We start from the raw sequence: 18,636 nt of genomic DNA on the forward strand, positions 1-18,636 counted from the left end.
ACGCAAGCATCCCATGAACAAATTTTAAACAAAACCTGCCCGCTAAACCTGCTGTTTATGTCCCCAAACCTGTGCCCCGTTATCCTATTGCCATGGCATTTCTAGTGTTGTAGAGGTATCTTGTACCCCTCCGTAAGGCCTCCTCGAGAACTGTCAGTTCAGTGACCACACTGTCGTGCATGATGCAGTGCCTTTATTACCCCATGGTTTGCTGTTGCCATTAACCACACACAACGCAAGAACAAACACAACGTAAGGGCAAACACAACGCCGAGGACAGCCAATCATCTCCCTGCTGCATTCTCTGCCCCGCTCTGAAACCTCTCGTGAGATGAAAGCCTTGGCACAACTTTCCATGCACTTCCCGCAGCAGAACCCACCACCGCGTTTCCCTTTTAAAAAATGTTACACCTCGGTCCGATCGTTGCTCTGTCTCCTGACTGTCCCCTGCGTCATCCCTAGTTATTTATTAAACAAGTGCCGGAATAATTACTTGAGAACCAAACGTCAACTTGGCACAATTTGAATTTGCTGGTGCTGAGTAACAGCTCTTTGCGAGTTTTAGCCTCGCTAGGATCCCGCGTTGTCTCAAGTGTTCACTTTGTCGCTAAGTTTGAGTGATGTCTTGAAGCAGCCAGTTTACTGACCAGGCCCATGTTGTATTTCCATTGGAATGTAGGAACAGGACATGGCCATTCAGTCCTTTAAGCCTGCCCACCATTCAACAAGATAATGACTGATCTGTGATTGAACCCCATATACCTGCCTTTGGCCCATAATCACTAATTAACTAGTTAACAAATAATTTATTGATCTCAGATTTAAAATTAACACTTAATCCATTAGCTGCTGTTTGCAGAAGAGTTCAGGTTAAAGCTTACAGTATTGACGAGGCAAAATTGCACTGGCTGTTTACCCCTGGACCACTCAGTGTTTCTAATGGTGTAAAAAGAACAAGGTGAAGTGGACGGAAAGCCTTCAGTATTCTTCGGTTCCGATGAAACCGAACTTTCTCTTTCAGAGGTTGGCAGCTGTACATATCCTGTGCTTTATTTCATTGTGTATATAGTGACGTAACTGGTCATTTCTAACCTGCTTTATTACTTTTTTTAAATTGCCTTAACTACCAGTAAGCCGTGACAGGATGTCGATTTGAACAGGGTCCCAATCTAGGGTGATACAGGATTGGACTAGCAGAAACCGAATTTGCCTCCTACCTCGCTTACGATGGGGTGATCCGGTTAATGAGGAAATAATAACTGCTGTGTTATTTTGCTGGGTGGTGGACGCGAGCGAGTGCAATGGAAGCGAGAAAGCCGCCCTGCGTCTTTATGATTGTAAACCGAACCAGGTTCTTCCTTTCCACGCAGGCTGCTGTGAAATGTGAATTTAAGAGAACTGAAGTCTGCAAAGCAATTGTCTGCTGTTTAATTTGGAGTAGTGTCGTTCTGCTGCTGCTGCTGTGTTTTTGTGCCTTTTCTGCCGTACGATACAGGGAAACATAAAACTGGGAGTGTGCGTGTCCAAATTGGGGAGATTTCTCTCCCAAACAGATGTATCTCGGGACACTGTCTATGAATAATTCCAGACATGGCATGTGATGATTGTAGGGGAAGGGTTGCCGGATGGTGGTGGGGTGGGAGGGGGTTACAGGTGGATCCCAAAGCATTCTGCTCCTGGGAGGTTTCCTCACTCAGTATCTGTGTCTGCTGTACCCTCACTGACAGCAATTGAGTCCAACGTTTATTCAACAACTTCTTTATTGTTGTATCATGCGACTAACAGGATGGCAGATGGTGAACTGGATGGAATTTGGTTCTTTCTCATCCGCAAATTCCTGTGGACATATGACCTGTTTACCATTGCGATGGAAAAATGGTCACCGGATAATCTCGTTCTTCAGGTCATGCGCCAAAACTTACCGGCTTTGTGTCGCCCGAACTCCTCCTGTCCTTTTGATGGTAACAATTGCTGCGCATGCCTTATTTCACCCTGTCGGTAGATCCCAAGTTTGCTCTGTTCAGTTGTTCGGTGTTGCTGTTGGCCTTGTACCTATTTTGGCCTTGAGATGGCCTATAGCTATTTGTTGTTATCCAGTGCACATCCCTGCCCCCAAAAGCCAGCCCTCTATTTAATTTCCCTTGGGTTTTGCTGGGGTGACTTCCTTCTCCCTCATTATATAATTCGCATGAAGCAAAAAAAACAGGAGTGACTTGTGACACAGCCCCCAGATTCAGCCCCTTGCCCTACCAGCTGATTTGGACACGCCCCATCTACTCCGTATTGTCCAAATCTTCATGTTCATCCAAACTATCTCAGGAGCAGGGGACTTGTCAATCAGATCATTCATGTGCTGCTACCACAATTTGTAATGGATGGAGCATTTTCCTAATTTATTCATTTTCTTTTTGTTATGAAAGAAAAAAGGGCTGGTCTCTTTTAAGCTTTTTTAAAAAAAAATAGTTGCAGTTCCGGTTTTAGCCCAGACGTCCTAGTCTAGCTCGAAACAGGCAGAAAGGCTCATTACCCATAATTGTCAAACATTCAAAATTAATTGCAATGCAGTCAAAGTCGAGCATGGTGCTTTCTCATTACTTGACTATTTACTTTCCTGCCTTCAGTATCTGTGAGGAGTTGGCGGATTTTCTTGCACATATCTAACTGATGGAAATGTATTAACTTCACATTCTTACATGTGTTGCCTTTTTTCTCCCAAGTCTTATTTTTCAAGTGCAATTAAATATTTATTGTGATTACAAACTGGTTTGTCCAAATAATGCAATAAATGTGGTCTTTATTACTACTTATTCCGCCTGGATATTGTGTATTTCTTTCTCTTCGGCGGGCGAGTGTGGTGATGGCTCAGTTTAAGCAGCACCCTGGGCTCAGTTGTGGATTGAAACCCCACTCTGGCATTTGGGCACATTTCTCCCGTGTAGTGCTGAGGGAACACTGCACTGTTTGAGGTGCCATCCTTTGGAGTCCCTGTTGAGGCATTTGTTGTTGTGAGAGTCCCTGGGTAAATAGGTAAAGACACTATTATAAGACTATTCCAGCTGAGAAACAGCATAGATCTGTTGGGTCCAGTGCTTTTTCACCTAGTCTAATCCCTCTTTTCTACTCCAAGAACAAAGAAAAATTACAGCACAGGAACAGGCCCTTCGGCCCTCCAAGCCTGCACCGATCCAGATCCTCTATCTAAAACTGTCGCTTATTTTCTAAGGATCTGTATCCCTCTGTTCCCCGCCCATTCATGTATCTGTCTAGATACATCTTAAATGACGCTATCGTGCCCGCCTCTACCACCTCCACCGGCAATGCGTTCCAACACCCACCACCCTCTGCGTAAAGAACTTTCCACGCATATCTCCCTTAAACCTTTCCCCTCTCACCTTGAACTCGTGACCCCTAGTAATTGAGTCCCCCACTCTGGGGGGGGGGGGGGGGGGAAAGCTTCTTGCTATCCACCCTGTCAATACCTCTCATGATTTTGTAGACCTCAATGAGGTCCCCCCTCAACCTCCGTCTTTCTAATGAAAATAATCCTAATCTACTCAACCTCTCTTCCTAGCTAGTGCCCTCCATACCAGGCAACATCCTGGTGAACCTCCTCTGCACCCTCTCTAAAGCATCCACATCCTTTTGGTAATGTGGCGACCAGAACTGTACGCAGTATTCCAAATGTGGCTGAATCAAAGTCTGATACAACTGTAACATGACCTGCCAACTCTTGTACTCAATACCCCTTCCGATGAAGGAAAGCATGCCATGCCGTATGCCTTCTTGACCACTATCGACCTGCGCAGCCACCTTCAGGGTACAATGGATCTGAACACCCAGATCTCTCTGTACATCGATTTTCCCCAGGGCTTTTTCATTTACCATATAGTTCGCTCTTGAATTGGATCTTCCAAAATGCATCACCTCGCATTTGCCCGGATTGAACTCCATCTGCCATTTCTCCGCCCAACTCTCCAATCTATCTATATTCTGCTGTATTCTCTGACAGTCCCCTTCACTATCTGCTACTCCACCAATCTTAGTGTCATCTGCAAACTTGCTAATCAGACCATCTATACCTTCGTCCAGATCATTTATGTTTATCACAAACAACAGTGGGCCCAGCACGGATCCCTGTGGAACACCACTGGTCACAGTTCTCCATTTTGAGAAACTCCCTTCCACTACTACTCTCTGTCTCCTGTTGCCCAGCCAGTTCTTTATCCATCTAGCTAGTACACCCTGGACCCCATGAGACTTCACTTTCTCCATCAGCCTACCATGGGGAACCTTATCAAATGCCTTACTGAAGTCCATGCATACAAAATCTACAGCCTTTCCCTCATCAATCAACTTTGTCACTTCCTCAAAGAATTCTATTAAGTTGGTAATACATGATCTTCCCTGCATGTTGCCTATCACTGATAAGCCCATTTTCTTCCAAATGGGAATAGATCCTATCCCTCAGTATCTTCTCCAGCAGCTTCCCTACCACTGATGTCAAGCTCACCAGTCTATAATTACCTGGATTATCCCTGCTACCCTTAAACAAGGGGTCAACATTAGCAATTCTCCGGTACCTCACCCGTGTTCAAGGATGCTGCAAAGATATCTGTTAAGGCCCCAGCTATTTCCTCTCTCACTTCCCTCAGTAACCTGGGATAGATCCCATCCGGACCTGGGGACTTGTCCACCTTAATGCCTTTTAGAATACCCAACACATCCTCCCTCCTTATGCCGACTTGACCTAGAGTAATCAAACATCTATCCCTAACCTCAACATCTGTCATGTCCCTCTCCTCGGTGAATACCGATGCAAAGTACTTGTTAAGAATCTCACCCATTTTCTCTGACTCCACGCATAATTTTCCTCCTTTGTCCTTGAGTGGGCCAACCCTTTCTCTAGTTACCCTCTTGCCCCTTATATATGAATAAAAGACTTTGGGATTTTCCTTAACCCTGTTTGCTAAAGATATTTCATGACCCCTTTTAGCCCTCTTGATTCCTCGTTTCAGATTGGTCCTACATTCCCAATAGTCTTCCAAAACTTTGTCTGTCTTCAGTCTCCTAGACCTTATGTATGCTCCCTTTTTCCTCTTGGCTCGTCTCACAATTTCACCTGTCATCCATGGTTCCCTAATCTTGCCATTTCTATCCCTCATTTTCACAGGGACATGTCTGTCCTGCACTCTATAACCTCACTTCCTATACACCACATATTCCTGTTTCCAGCAACCGTGTAATAATCCCTTTCAAAATAATTTGTATTCCATTTCAAAAAGTGGTTTGTGGCAGACATTCTAAGCATCTGGAAAGCATTTTTTCCTAGTCTTCCTTCATCCTTGTACTTTGAACAATTCGTAATCACGAAGGGAGCCCTCCCATAAACTCTGCTTCAATGAAACATATTGCCGGGTGCCAGTTAAGTAACAGTTCAGCAAATTGACCAGCTATCTTGTTAGGGGCTGGTTTAGCACAGCGGGCCAAATAGCTGGCTTGTAAAGCAGGCCAAGGCCAGCAGCGCAGGTTCAATTCCCGTACCAGCCTCTCCGAACAGGCGCCGGAATGTGGCAACTAGGGGCCACTCACAGTAACTTCATTTGAAGCCTACTTGTGACAAGTGATTTTCATTTCATTTCATTCAGCTGCATCTGAAGGTCCACTCCCACCCCAGGGGTTGGAGAATAAAATGTAGCTGACACACCTGGTGCATTCCCCAGGGAGCACTGCTCTGCTCAAGCTGTTGTATCCTACCTCTTGGCTGCTTGGGTGTAGCACTGTTTCAAAAAGGAACCGGGGAGTTCTCCAACGTGCCCGGCCTCTCGTTTATCTCTTAATCAGCCACATTGAAACGGATCATCTGGTCATTATCACGTTGCTGGTTGTGCGATCTTGCTATGTGCAAATTAGCTGCCATGATTCCTGCATTACAATGGTGACTGCACTTAATGTACGTAATTGTTTTTCCGAGATGTCCCAAGGTCAGGAAGGCACTGTAGAAATACTTCTATTCGGCTTCTCAAAAGTGCACACTGAAGTTTGGCAAGTTTTTATTTTCTGGGATCTGTGCCCATCATCTACCTGGACCATGGGCAGTGAAATTATTTCCCTAAACCCCTCTAACACTCACTCCCTCCTCATTTAAGATTCACTTTAAACCTACCTCTGACAAACCCTTTGATCTTCTTCGATCATATCTCCTTTTTTGACTTGGTGTTGAATCTAGTTTCAATACTCCAGTGAAGCACCTTACGATGTATTACTGTGTTGAAGGTGCTATATACATACACATTAACACCTGGGCACTGGCTGATATCAGAGGGTCAGTATTGGCTGTTGATGTGTGTGTGATATAGTAATGAAATCTACATTTTAAACCAAATGAAATATTTATTTAGCATTTTGTGGTATTTTAATATTCCACCTTGTTACTTAATCACGATGAGGATGATCAATTATAAATATAGTTCAACAGAGTCACTATTCCTTTTTTATTACATTGATCACTTTTTATTAAATGTCTATACTTGAGTAGAGCAGGGGAGCTCGATACCTTGGGCTGGATTTTCTGCTCCCTCGCGCACGATTCTCTAATGAAACCACTCGATGCTTCCGGCAAAACCGCGCATGGGGATGAACTGCCAGCAGGAAATGAGAATCCCGACGACCGGAGAAACCCAGCCCTGATCAGTATTGAAGACTCCTGAGCCTGGTACAGGACGGGGTTAGATACAGAGTAAAGCTCCCTCTACACTGTCCCCATCAAACACTCCCAGGACAGGTACAGCACGGGGTTAGATACAGAGTAAAGCTCCCTCTACACTGTCCCCATCAAACACTCCCAAGACAGGTACAGCACGGGGTTAGATACAGAGTAAAGCTCCCTCTACACTGTCCCCATCAGACACTCCCAGGACAGGTACAGCACAGGGTTAGATACAGAGTAAAGCTCCCTCTACACTGTCCCCTTCAAACACTCCCAGGACAGGTACAGCACGGGGTTAGATACAGAGTAAAGGTCCCTCTACACTGTCCCCTTCAAACACTCCCAGGACAGGTACGGCACGGGGTTAGATACAGAGTAAAGCTCCCTCTGCACTGTCCCCATCAAACACTCCTAGGACAGGTACAGCACGGGGTTAGATACAGAGTAAAGCTCCCTCTACACTGTCCCCATCAAACACTCCCAAGACAGGTACAGCACGGGGTTAGATACAGAGTAAAGCTCCCTCTACACTGTCCCCATCAAACACTCCCAGGACAGGTACAGCACGGGGTTAGATACAGAGTAAAGGTCCCTCTACACTGTCCCCTTCAAACACTCCCAGGACCGGTACGGCACGGGGTTAGATACAGAGTAAAGCTCCCTCTACACTGTCCCCATCAAACACTCCCAGGACAGGTACAGCACGGGGTTAGATACAGAGTAAAGCTCCCTCTACACTGTCCCCATCAAACATTCCCAGGACAGGTACAGCACGGGGTTAGATACAGAGTAAACCTCCCTCCACACTGTCCCCATCAAACACTCCTAGGACAGGTACAGCACGGGGTTAGATGCAGAGTAAAGCTCCCTCTACACTGTCCCCATCAAACACTCCCAGGACAGGTACAGCACGGGGTTAGATACAGAGTAAAGCACCCTCTACACTGTCCCCATCAAACACTCCCAGGACAGGTACAGCATGGGGTTAGATACAGAGTAAAGCTCCCTCTACACTGTCCCCATCAAATACTCCCAGGACAGGTACAGCACGGGGTTAGATACAGTGTAAAGCTCCCTCGACACTGTCCCCATCAAATACTCCCAGGCCAGGTACAGCATGGGGTTAGATACAGAGTAAAGCTCCCTCTACACTGTCCCCATCAAACACTCCCAGGCCAGGTACAGCATGGGGTTAGATACAGAGTAAAGCTCCCTCGACACTGTCCCCATCAAATACTCCCAGGCCAGGTACAGCATGGGGTTAGATACAGAGTAAAGCTCCCTCTACACTGTCCCCATCAAACACTCCCAGGCCAGGCACAGCATGGGGTTAGATACAGAGTAAAACTCTGTGCTATTCAATCCACATGTCTGAACCCTCATATTTAGATGCCAATGAACAATGACAAGCCTTTCCCACATCCTTGCCAAATAAGTGGCTTCAGGACATGTGCCAAATGATTGTAGTTTGAACTTAATCCTGGAGGAGAACTGGACACTTTGTCAACTGACACGTGAGCTGGAAGGTCAGTGACATAATGCCCCGTTCTTTTTCTCTGCAATTTCTCTCCATTTAAGGTGCTTAAACCTCAAGGGCAGCCTCGATATCTATTACACTATTACAAACAAGCTGTACTTTCAAACCCATTAATCCTTCAGAGGAAACGCAGGACAAATACTAAACTCAGCAACAGCAATAAAACATAAAACCTACCAACAATGCGGTCATGTTCAGGGACACATGCCTCAACACTGACTGAAAACTGGCAGAATTAAATTTTGCAATATTAAACACCAATATTCAGAGGCTCCTCTGGGACATGATGACAAAAAATCCTTGCTGTTTTAACCACAACCCCACTGCCCCGCCAAAGGCAAGTGTAAAGTCAACCAGCTTTGACTTGATGAGCGATGATCTATTTCTGTGCTGTCGCACTTTGTGGGTCAGAGTTTTAGCAGTAGGACTTCTGTATTTTAAAAACATGAGTTATCGTGGACAGCACGCTGATCAGCTTCTGAATTGTGGAGAACCGCCTTGAGCAGAAGCTGTTAACTGGGGAGCCTTCAGGAAAGCACAGAAGATAATCCTTAGGAAGAAAATGATTGCCTTCCTTTCAAGTTTTGCTTTTCCTACTTCTCTGCCTGAGAGTTCTAATGAAGAAAATGTTGAACTTGTACAGTTAGACCTCGATGGAGTATTGTGTACAGTTCTGGGTTCTACGCTATAGGATGTGAACGCATCGGAGAGAGTGCAGAAGAGGTTTACAAGAATGGCTCCAGTTGTGAAGATAGATTGGTGAGGTTTGGGCTGTTCTCCTTGAAGAGGAGAAGGCTATGAGGAGATTTGATAGCAGTGATCAAAATCACAAGAGGGCTGGACAGAGGAGATGGGGAGGAACTGTTCCCCCTCGTAATAGGATCAAGAACAAGAGGGCACAGATAAGTGATTTGCAAAAGAAGCAGATATGGGGCGGGATTCTCCGCAAACGGCACAATGTCCGCTACCCGGAGCCAAAAGCGGCGCGGATCAGTCCGGCGTCGGGCCGCCCCAAAGGTGCGGAAGTCTCTGCACCTTTAGGGGCCAAGCCCTCACCTTGAGGGGCTAGGCCCGCGCCGGAGCGGTTTCCGCTCCACCGGCTGGCGGGAAAGGCCTCTGGCGCCATGCCAGCCGGCGCCGAAAGGACTTCACCGGGCGACGCATGCGCGGGATCGTCAGCGGCCGCTCACGGCATCCCCGCGCACGCGCAGGGGAGGGGGTCTCTTCCGCCTCCGCCATAGTGGAGACCATGGCGAAGGCGGAAGAAAAAGAGTGCCCCCACGGCACAGGCCTGCCCATGGATTGGTGGGCCCCGATCGCAGGCCAGGCCACCGTGGGGGCACCCCCCCGGGGCCAGATCGCCTCGTGCCCCCCCCCCCCCCGCCCCGGAGCCTGCCCGTGCCGCCTAGTCCCGCCGTTCAAAAGGAGGTCTAATCCACGCCGGCTGGCGAGGGTTGACAGCGGCGGGACTTCGGCCCATCGCAGGCCGGGGGATTTCCGCCGACCGGCGCGATTCCCGCCCCCGCCGAATCTCTGGTGGCGGAGAATTCGGGACACGGCGGGGGCGGGATTCACGGGGATATCGGAGAATCGCGCCCATGATGTGAGAAAAATCTTTTTCACAGCGAGTGGTTGGGGTCTGGATTGCGCTGCCTGGAAGTGTGGCGGAGGCAGGTTCAATCGAGGTATTAGGTGATTATTTAAATCAAAACAATGTGCAGGGGTACTGGGTAAAGGCAGGGGGGTGGCACTAAGTCATGGTGCCACCTCCGAGAGCTGGTGCAGACACAATAGGCCTCCTGCCCCGTTACAATTCTGCATGAAAATCAGGGAAAACTACACTTTGGAGAGTTAGTACCTGAAAGACAGAAACTTCCCGTACCAGCCTCCCCGAACAGGCGCCGGAATATGGCGACTAGGGGCCACTCACAGTAACTTCATTTGAAGCCTACTTGTGACAATAAGCGATTTTCATTTTTTCATTTAAAGATTATTACTGAATGAGTAACGGGAGTGGTCAGCAGAAATGAATTTTCTGAAGGGCTGTTCGGCCAGAGAACGATTCAATTAAAAAAAGCTCTGAAGCAGAATCTGTGGAAGAAATGTGGTTTAAATATCTAAAAGGGAGGGCAATCACAGAGTGGACTGTTCTTTTGAGAGGGCACAGGTGTAATGGGCTGAATGACCACTTTCAGTGTTAGGTTGGTGTTCCGGGGTCACTTTCTTTGCCTTTCCTGAGGTGTGTTTCTGAAAGGTGTTAAATGGGGAGCAGTCAGGTGTTGCTCAGGTACCCTGGCAGCACGCTCGAGATTAGCCGGTGCGGAATCACTGTTGGGATCATGCTGTGCTGCATAGTGTGTGGTGAGCGCACCACCTCTTTTTCAAAAACAGAACTAAAAAGCAGTTTCCCCCTCACCATCAACCCCCCCCCCCCCCCCCCCCTCCTCCCCCAACTCGGGCCATCTGTTCCCTGACTTGGAGTATAGTGTTCAATTCTGGTCGCCACACTACCAGAAGGATGTGGAGGCTTTAGAGAGGGTGCAGAAGAGATTTACCAGAATGTTGCCTGGTATGGAGGGCATTAGCTATGAGGAGAGGTTGAATAAACTCGGTTTGTTCTCACTGGAACGAAGGAGGTTGAGGGGCGACCTGATAGAGGTCTACAAAATTATGAGGGGCATAGACAGAGTGGATAGTCAGAGGCTTTTCCCCAGGGTAGAGGGGTCAATTACAAGGGGGCATAGGTTTAAGGTGAGAGGGGCAAGGTTTAGAGGAGATGTACGAGGCAAGTTTTTTTTACACAGAGGGTTGTGGGTGCCTGGAACTCGCTACCGGAGGATGTGGTGGAAGCAGGGACGATAGTGACATTTAAGGGGCATCTTGACAAATACATGAATAGGATGGGAATAGAGGGATACGGACCCAGGAAGTGTAGAAGATTGTAGTTTAGTCGGGCAGCATGGTCGGCACGGGCTTGGAGGGCCGAAGGGCCTGTTCCTGTGCTGTACTTTTCTTTGTTCTTTGATCGAAGTTATTCTTTCACACACCGCTTACCTTTGGCGTTAACATGCCGCTATCAACACCCTTCTCAGCCTTAAACACCACCATTTACATTCCCACTGCCTTTCTGGCCACGATATCCTAGTTAATCTCCACCTATGGCTGGCCAGCCCCACTGCTCCACGCCCCATCACCGGTATAAATCTCATCCTTTTTCCAGATCTCCCCAGCTTTGACAAAGGGTCATCCAGACGGGAAACGTTAGCTCCCTCCTCTCTCCACAGACGCTGTCTGACCCGCTGAGATTGTCCAGCATTTTCTGTCCTTGGAAAGCAAGGCAGTTGCGTTAGATTTTAACACACCCTGGTCGGACCACACTGAAGAGCACCAAATCCAGTCCAGGTCTTCATCCATTACACACTGGATTTGAAGGTACTGGAGAAGGTGAAAAATAGATTTGCCAGAATGGTGCCAGAATGGAGGTTTTATTCTTGATCTAGAAAAGGGTGACTTAAAATAAGTCTTTAAAATTATTAAAGGGATTTGATAGAATAGACAGAGAAGATATTTCTCCTTGTGAGAGACCAGGGGCGGGATTCTCCGGGGAGGCGGCGTGAATGCCGCCTCCACCGGCCGCCAAATTCTCCGGCACCGAAAATTTGTCGTGGGCGGGAATCGCGCCGCGCCAGTCAGCGGGCCCCCCTCCCCCGGCGATTCTCCGGCCCGCGATAGGCCGAAGTCCCGCTGCTGGAATGCCAGTCCCGCCGGCGTGAATCAAACCACCTCCCTTCCCGGCGGGACAAGGCGGCGCGGGCGGGCTCCGGGGTCCTGGGGGAGGGCGCCGGGCGATCTGGCCCCGGGGGGGTGCCCCCACGGTGGCCTGGCCCGCGATCGGGGCCCACCGATCCGCGGGCGGGCCCGTGCCGCGGGGAAACTCTTTTCCTTCCGCCTCGGCCATTGCCTCCGCGATGGCCGATGCGGAGGTGACCCACCCCCCCTGCGCATGCGCGGGTATGACATCGACTAGCGAGGTCTCTTCGGCTCCGACTGGTGCGGCGCCAAAGGCCTTTCCCGCCAGCCGGCGGCGTGCCAACCAGTCCGGCGCGGGGCTTAGCCCCTCAAGGTGAGGGCTTGGTCGCTAAAGGTGCGGAGAAATCCACACCTTTGGGGCGGCCCGATGCCAGAGTGGTTCCTGCCACTCCCTCCCGCCGGAACCCCCCGCCCCGCCGGGTAGGGGAGAATCGCGGCCCAGAAATGGGATTAATGTATATTATATATATATATATAAAATGTACATAAATGATTATTACAAATAAATCCAAGAGGAGATTGAGGGGAAACGTATTTACCCAAAGCACAATGTGACTGGAATTCACGGCCACACTGAGTAGTTGAGGTGAAGAGCATAGAGGTATTTAAGGGGAAGCGAGAGAGAAAATCAGAGAAGGAGGTGCGGATAGGGTGAGAGGGAGTAGGATGGGAGGGCACTGGTGTGGGGCAGAAACAGCAGCAAGGACTAGCTGGGCCGAATGGTCTGTTTTCGTTCTGTAAAATTGTAAGTAATTAAAACGTAATTTCAATGCAGCAGTTGCCCAGTTTGCGGATGAAGTTCAGGGCGGGGGTAAGGGGGGCGATGACACGCACTTGATTAAGGAATTAGCAACAGCTTCATGCAAATTTGGAACGTGACTCCTTCCAAAGCACCTATGGCATTTGCTGCAAACGAGGTCAGAGCCAGCCGTTGGACGCAAAGTTGTTCCGTAAGTCCTTTCTCTCCGCCTCCGTCAATGGCAACAGGGGAGCCCGGCAAAGGCCCCCATAATATCCAAACCACCCCATCGCCTCCTTGAGCGCCGCAATGCCAAATTTCTGCGTAACCTGCGGGAGATAACACTTCTCAGTTACGTCCGAACGGGAACTCCTGAACAAAACGTAAACGGAACCACACAGATAATTTTTAATATATCAGAGTGGTCCTCCGTAGATTACCCACACCAATTGCCTCTGAGAAGATGGGGGTTAGCTGCCTTCTTGAACGGTTGCAGGACCTGCGATGGAGATGGTCGCACGGTGTTGTTAAGGAGGAGTTCCAGGGTTTTGACCCAGTAATGATCAAAAAAAACACTAATATAGTTCCAAGTCAGGATGGTGTGTGGCTTGGAGGGGCACTTGCAGGCATGCCTGCCTGCTCTTGTCCTTCTAGGTGATAGGAAGGTGCTGCCTAAGGAGCCTTGGTGAGTTGCTGCAGTGCATCTTGTAGATGGTACACACGGCTGCCACTGTGCGTCGGTGGTGGGGGGGAGTGAATGTCTTAGGGTGGTGGATGGGGTGCCAATAAAGCGGGGCTGCTTTTCCCGGAATGGCGCTCAAATTCTGAAACACTGCCCATCATGGCAAACTGGGAGTATTCCATCACAATCCTGACTTGAGCCTTTCGGTTAGTGAGGTGGCAATGGGGGGGGGGGGCGGTCAGGAGGTTAGACACTTGCCGCCGAATAACAAGCTCTGACTTCCTCCGCCCCAACATGGCCGCTGCACATTGATCATGCCTTTCTATGACTGGATGGGCAATGATTGCTGGCCTAGCCAGCAAAACCCACATCCTTGAAATGAATGAAACAAAAAGCTGATCTTTACTGTCAATTAAATACTTTTTGAAGCATCGTTACTATTGTAATGTCCATTTGCACAGAACAAGATCCCACAACAACAACAACATGATAATGACCAGACCAATGTTGATTGAGGGATTAATATTGACTAGAACACGCTCTTGTGCAAATAGTGCAAAAGGACGTATGATGCCAGATTGACCATTTCCTGCCTCTGTCAGTGCAGCATTCCCAATGGACCACACTGGGAGGGTCAGCCCAGATTTCTCTTGCTCAAGTCCTGGAGTGGCTCTTGAACCAACAACCTCTCTGACTCCGAAGGGAGAAATGACGCTGAGACACAGCTGACACACGAGGCTAGATTTCTGAAACCCGAGGGGAGGGGGGAGCGGGACCAGAGTTGGGCAAGTGATAAAGGAATTGGCATGGGAGATTGCCGATACCGTCCTACCTCTGGGCCATTTTCAGAGAGGCTGAGTCTGAGGTGCAGGGGGCTACCGGACCGAGTGTAGCCAAACAAGGGGCTCAAGCCACACCAACTGGAATTCTGTGGCGGTCTAAACACATTTAGCGAAAGGAGCAGAACGGGCAAATAGTGCTCCAACTCACTTTTTTAAATTTAAATGCACCCCTGCCCCAAGCCCACAGATGAATCACAAATGGCCGTGGCTACAGGCTGCCATGTGGAAAATTAATAATAATCTTTTTATTGTCACAAGTAGGCTTACATTAACACTACAATGAAGTTACTGTGAAAATCTCCTCGTCGCCACATTCCAGCGCCTGTTCGGGTACACAGAGGAAGCATTCAGAATGTCCAATCCACCTAGCAGCACGTCTTTCGGGACTTGTGGGAGGAAACCGGAGCACCCGGAGGAAACCCACGCAGACACGGGGAGAAACAGGGAAGGGGGAGGAACCATAGACCGATCCAGAGGGCAACGAAATGCACATAGGGTCAGTTAAACGAAGGACAAAATAAACCTCTCTGTATAATAAAGGAAACTAGCACGGGCGAGAAAAATGTGACGTGTCTAAATACAACTGTTTATAAATATGAGAAATGCCAATAAAAAGATTTTTTTTAAAAAAGACATGGGGAGAACGTGCCGACTCCGCACAGAGTGACCCAAACCGGGAATCGAACCTGCGACCCTGGAGCTGTGAAGTAACAGTGCTAACCACTGTGCTCCCGTGCTGCCCACAATGATGTCCCCTCCACAAAGTCAGTCTGGCAGCTGCGGCCATTTTTAATTTTAACCATTTAAAAATGTGTTGAGAGGGCACCTGATTCTTTAGGCTCTCTGTTACCTGCACCAGCAGGCTGCAGTTCTCTGCGCTGGAGAACCTTCTGTTGGCTCCTTATGATGGGGAACACCCCCACCCCTCCCCCAAATATTGCTATCTTTTAATTCCGGCCATTTACTGGATTTTCACTCAATTATTGCAAGGTACATGTCACATGGAAACGATCCGGATATCGGAACTCGGCCCAACAATGAGAATTGGGCCCTGTTTTCCTACGGGAAGGTCGGAGCTGTACTTACCGCTGTGTTGGGCTCAATCAGCCTGTATTGGAGTTCCCGAGCTTCCTCCCACTGCCCTCCGACACAAAGCTTTTCCAAGTTGCACAGAGGCTCTCCCAGTATATTGGCCAGTGCGCACACGCCACCTACCGCACCTTGGAAAAACCAGAGGATGAAAAATCAGTTGGGTGCGGGAGGAACGAACTTTAGCAATGCTTTCACCACCTCCCGCCAGCTGTGGCTGCCACTCCAGTTTCTGAATCTGAAGCTCACGCCTTCGTTTCCCACTCCAGAGGCTTGAGGCCACAATCCTCATGAACACTTCTCGTGTAAGCGCCGAGGGAGCGCTGCTCTGTTGGAGGTGCTGACTTTTGAATGAGGCTTCATCCCTCAAGCAACATTGTCTAAACAGATCGGTCTTTATCGCATTGCTGTTAGAGACCGTGCTGTGGGCAAATTGGTGCCACTACTTTTCTTTCAGAACACTTTTGCAATTGAAGTGAATTGGCACTCTTGTATAGTCTACATAGCAGGCTGGGGGAGGCAGGGTGGTTTGACCATTGCACAATTACCTCAGTTTGAATCCAGCACGGGCTATAATTATTCAAGTGAAATGGGTTTGGGGTCTCAACTCAGTTGGCAAAAATCCCACAAGAAGACCATCTTAGAGCAGGCGAAGGAGTCAGGGAGATTTAGGGAGGGAATTCATAGAATCATAGAATTTACAGTGCAGAAGGAGGCCATTCAGCCCATCAAGTCTGCACCGGCCCTTGGAAAGAGCGCCCCACCCAAGCCCCACGCCTTCACCCTATCCCCGCAACCACACCTAACCTTTTTGGACACTAAGGGCAATTTATCATGGCCCCTCCACCTAACCTGCACGTCTTTGGACTGTGGGAGGAAACCGGAGCACCCGGAGGAAACCCACGCAGACACGGGGAGAACGTACAGACTATACACAGACAGTGACCCAAGCCGGGAATCGAACGTGGGACCCTGGAGCTGTGAAGCCACAGTGCCAACCACTGTGCTACCGTGCCGCCCTAATATGGAAGTGAGAACATCTGGAATCACAGATAGGCCAAGATCATCGATTTCTTTCCCTGTAGGACATTCGTGAGCCAGATGAGTTTTATGACAATCGACAATGGCTTCATGGTTACCCTCATCGAGACTAGCTTTCAATTCCAGATTTTATTAATTGAATTCAAATCCATCCGGCTGCTGTGGTGGGATTTGAACCCATGTCCCCAGAGCTTTGGTCTCTGGATTACTACACCAGCGACATCATTACTGGACCACCACCTTCCAGCGCTTAGGGTGGAGGCCGCTGAAAACATGGCACCAACGATGGGACAATTTAAATAGGCAATGCGCAAGAGAGCGTTCATGCAGCTATCTGGACAGATTGTTGGAGGTTCCAGAGACAGGGAGGGGGGTGGCCATGGAAGGACTGCAAACAAGGGTGAGAATAAGCTAGTTGCCCATTTGCAGTTTTTGATGGCGTTAATTGTCACCACCTCCTGCAAGTCTGTCCATCGGCACATTCAAGGCTGAATAGAATATTCTGGAAATGACCTGTGTGGTGGTAGAATGTTCCTCTCTCTCTCTCTCTGAAACAACCTCCCCTTCCACGTGAAGCCTCTTTGAATCTGCCCCATTCTCCTGCTTTTTTCCCTCCATGGTGCAGACTGACCTCCAACTTGTTGTTGAGTCTTTCGTATCTTTACCTTGTCGCGATAGGGAAGATCTGCCCCTTAATGAAAGGAAATCTGAACCCTCAGCAGATAAGCCCCAGTCTGACAAGTGTATTGTCCCCACGTCAAATTCTCTACCTGCACCCTCCCTGGAACCTATTCCCCTCCGCTCCGCTGGCAGGCAGCGAGGGACGAGCCCAGCTGGAGGCCAGTTAATCCGATTTATAAAAAGGAAAGTAAATCCCATTTCATTGAACCCTGACTCCAGCTGTTGCCTCACGTTCAGTCCCTCATGAGGAGAGAGCGAGGCGGTAACTTCTCAGAAACTTACATTTCATTGGGCAGCACGGCGGCGCAGTGGTTATCACTGCTGCCTCACAGCGCCAGGGATCTGGGTTCAATTCCGGCCTTGGGTGACTGTGTGTGTGGAGTTTGCACATTCTCCTCGTGTGCGCGTGGGTTTCCTCCGGGTGCTCCGGTTTCCTCTGTCATGGGCCAGGGTATAGAGAACACCGAAGTATATCATGGAGTTCACCTGACCCACAACTTTGAATAGAATTTGGTTATGGGGAGCACAAGGGCCCACTTGACAGGTGTGATGCAACAGAGATCTAAAGTATTTTTAAAACAAAACAATGTTTATTCTATGAATCCAGGTAACATTTTATAAACTCACAGTAAACATCTTACCAACTACCAACACTGATAATCCCCCCAAAAAATATAGTACGCTATAGGTAACCCTTAGTAACTTTCCTAACAACATCCATAAGCCAAAACACTTTTTAACAAAGACAGTAGGTTTGAATTCTCTACAGAAACAGGTATTACTTTTAGATCATCGAATGATCTAAGCACCTTATTTAACATACAGAGAGAGACCAGTATACATCTGCTTGGTTTGAATGCAGCTCTCCAACTGAAAGCAAAACTAAAACACAGTGCCAAAAAGATCTTCCAGCTCAAAACGAAAGTAAAAAGCAGAATCACATTCCAGCTCCGCCCACACAATGACATCACTGCAGCCATTTGATGAAACATACTTTTCTTAAAGGGACGCTCACATGACACTTCCCACAGTCCAAAGATGTGCAGGTTCGGTGGACTGGCCAAGATCAAATCGTGGGGTTACGGGATAGGGCGGGGGAGTGGGACTTAGGTAGAAGTGCTCTTTCGAAGGGTCGGTGTGGACTCGATGGGCCGAATGGCCTCATTTTGGGCTGTTATGATAAACTTCCCTTGTACTAACAGCACATTTCTGGTTCCCTTTCACCACGCTGGGCTGCTCCTTACCTACTGAATAAGCTGCGAGGAGGTACCCTGCCGATCCAGCCAGCACTTGGAAATCTTGGTTCCTGGTTTTGTGAACGATCAATGCAATTCTTGTAATCTGAGGAAGGGGAATGAATGATAAAAGTGCCTACTGCCAGCCAGTCAGTGAGTTAGAGATGTGGCATGTCTTACAACAGGACTCACAGTAAACAGTGTCTCTTTTTTAATAATAGAGTCCTTACAAACCACAGTGAACAGAATCACGACAGAAACTACAGCAACATCT

At 48.6% G+C, this 18,636-nt stretch overlaps 1 protein-coding gene across 3 annotated transcripts in view; it reads right to left on the reverse strand.

Annotated features, from left to right (window-relative positions):
* hoga1 (4-hydroxy-2-oxoglutarate aldolase 1) overlaps window positions 1-18,636 on the reverse strand; it is a 77,920-nt gene that overhangs the window by 45,605 nt on the left and 13,679 nt on the right. The window contains exons 5-7 of one of the 3 annotated variants that reach the window (XM_072479647.1): window positions 18,372-18,468; window positions 15,403-15,536; window positions 2,634-3,015 (exon numbers count right to left, since the gene is read on the reverse strand). In XM_072479647.1, the coding sequence (XP_072335748.1) occupies window positions 2,863-3,015; window positions 15,403-15,536; window positions 18,372-18,468 (384 nt within the window). In that variant the 3' untranslated portion in view covers window positions 2,634-2,862. Of the gene's footprint in view, window positions 1-2,633; window positions 3,016-11,712; window positions 13,122-15,402; window positions 15,537-18,371; window positions 18,469-18,636 lie in introns of those variants that run through there. The other 2 variants (XM_072479648.1, XM_072479650.1) reach the window with 2 other exon arrangements.

This window comes from Scyliorhinus torazame, chromosome 16 (assembly GCF_047496885.1).
Source record: "Scyliorhinus torazame isolate Kashiwa2021f chromosome 16, sScyTor2.1, whole genome shotgun sequence".
In the NCBI taxonomy this organism is placed as follows: Eukaryota; Metazoa; Chordata; class Chondrichthyes; order Carcharhiniformes; family Scyliorhinidae; genus Scyliorhinus; species Scyliorhinus torazame.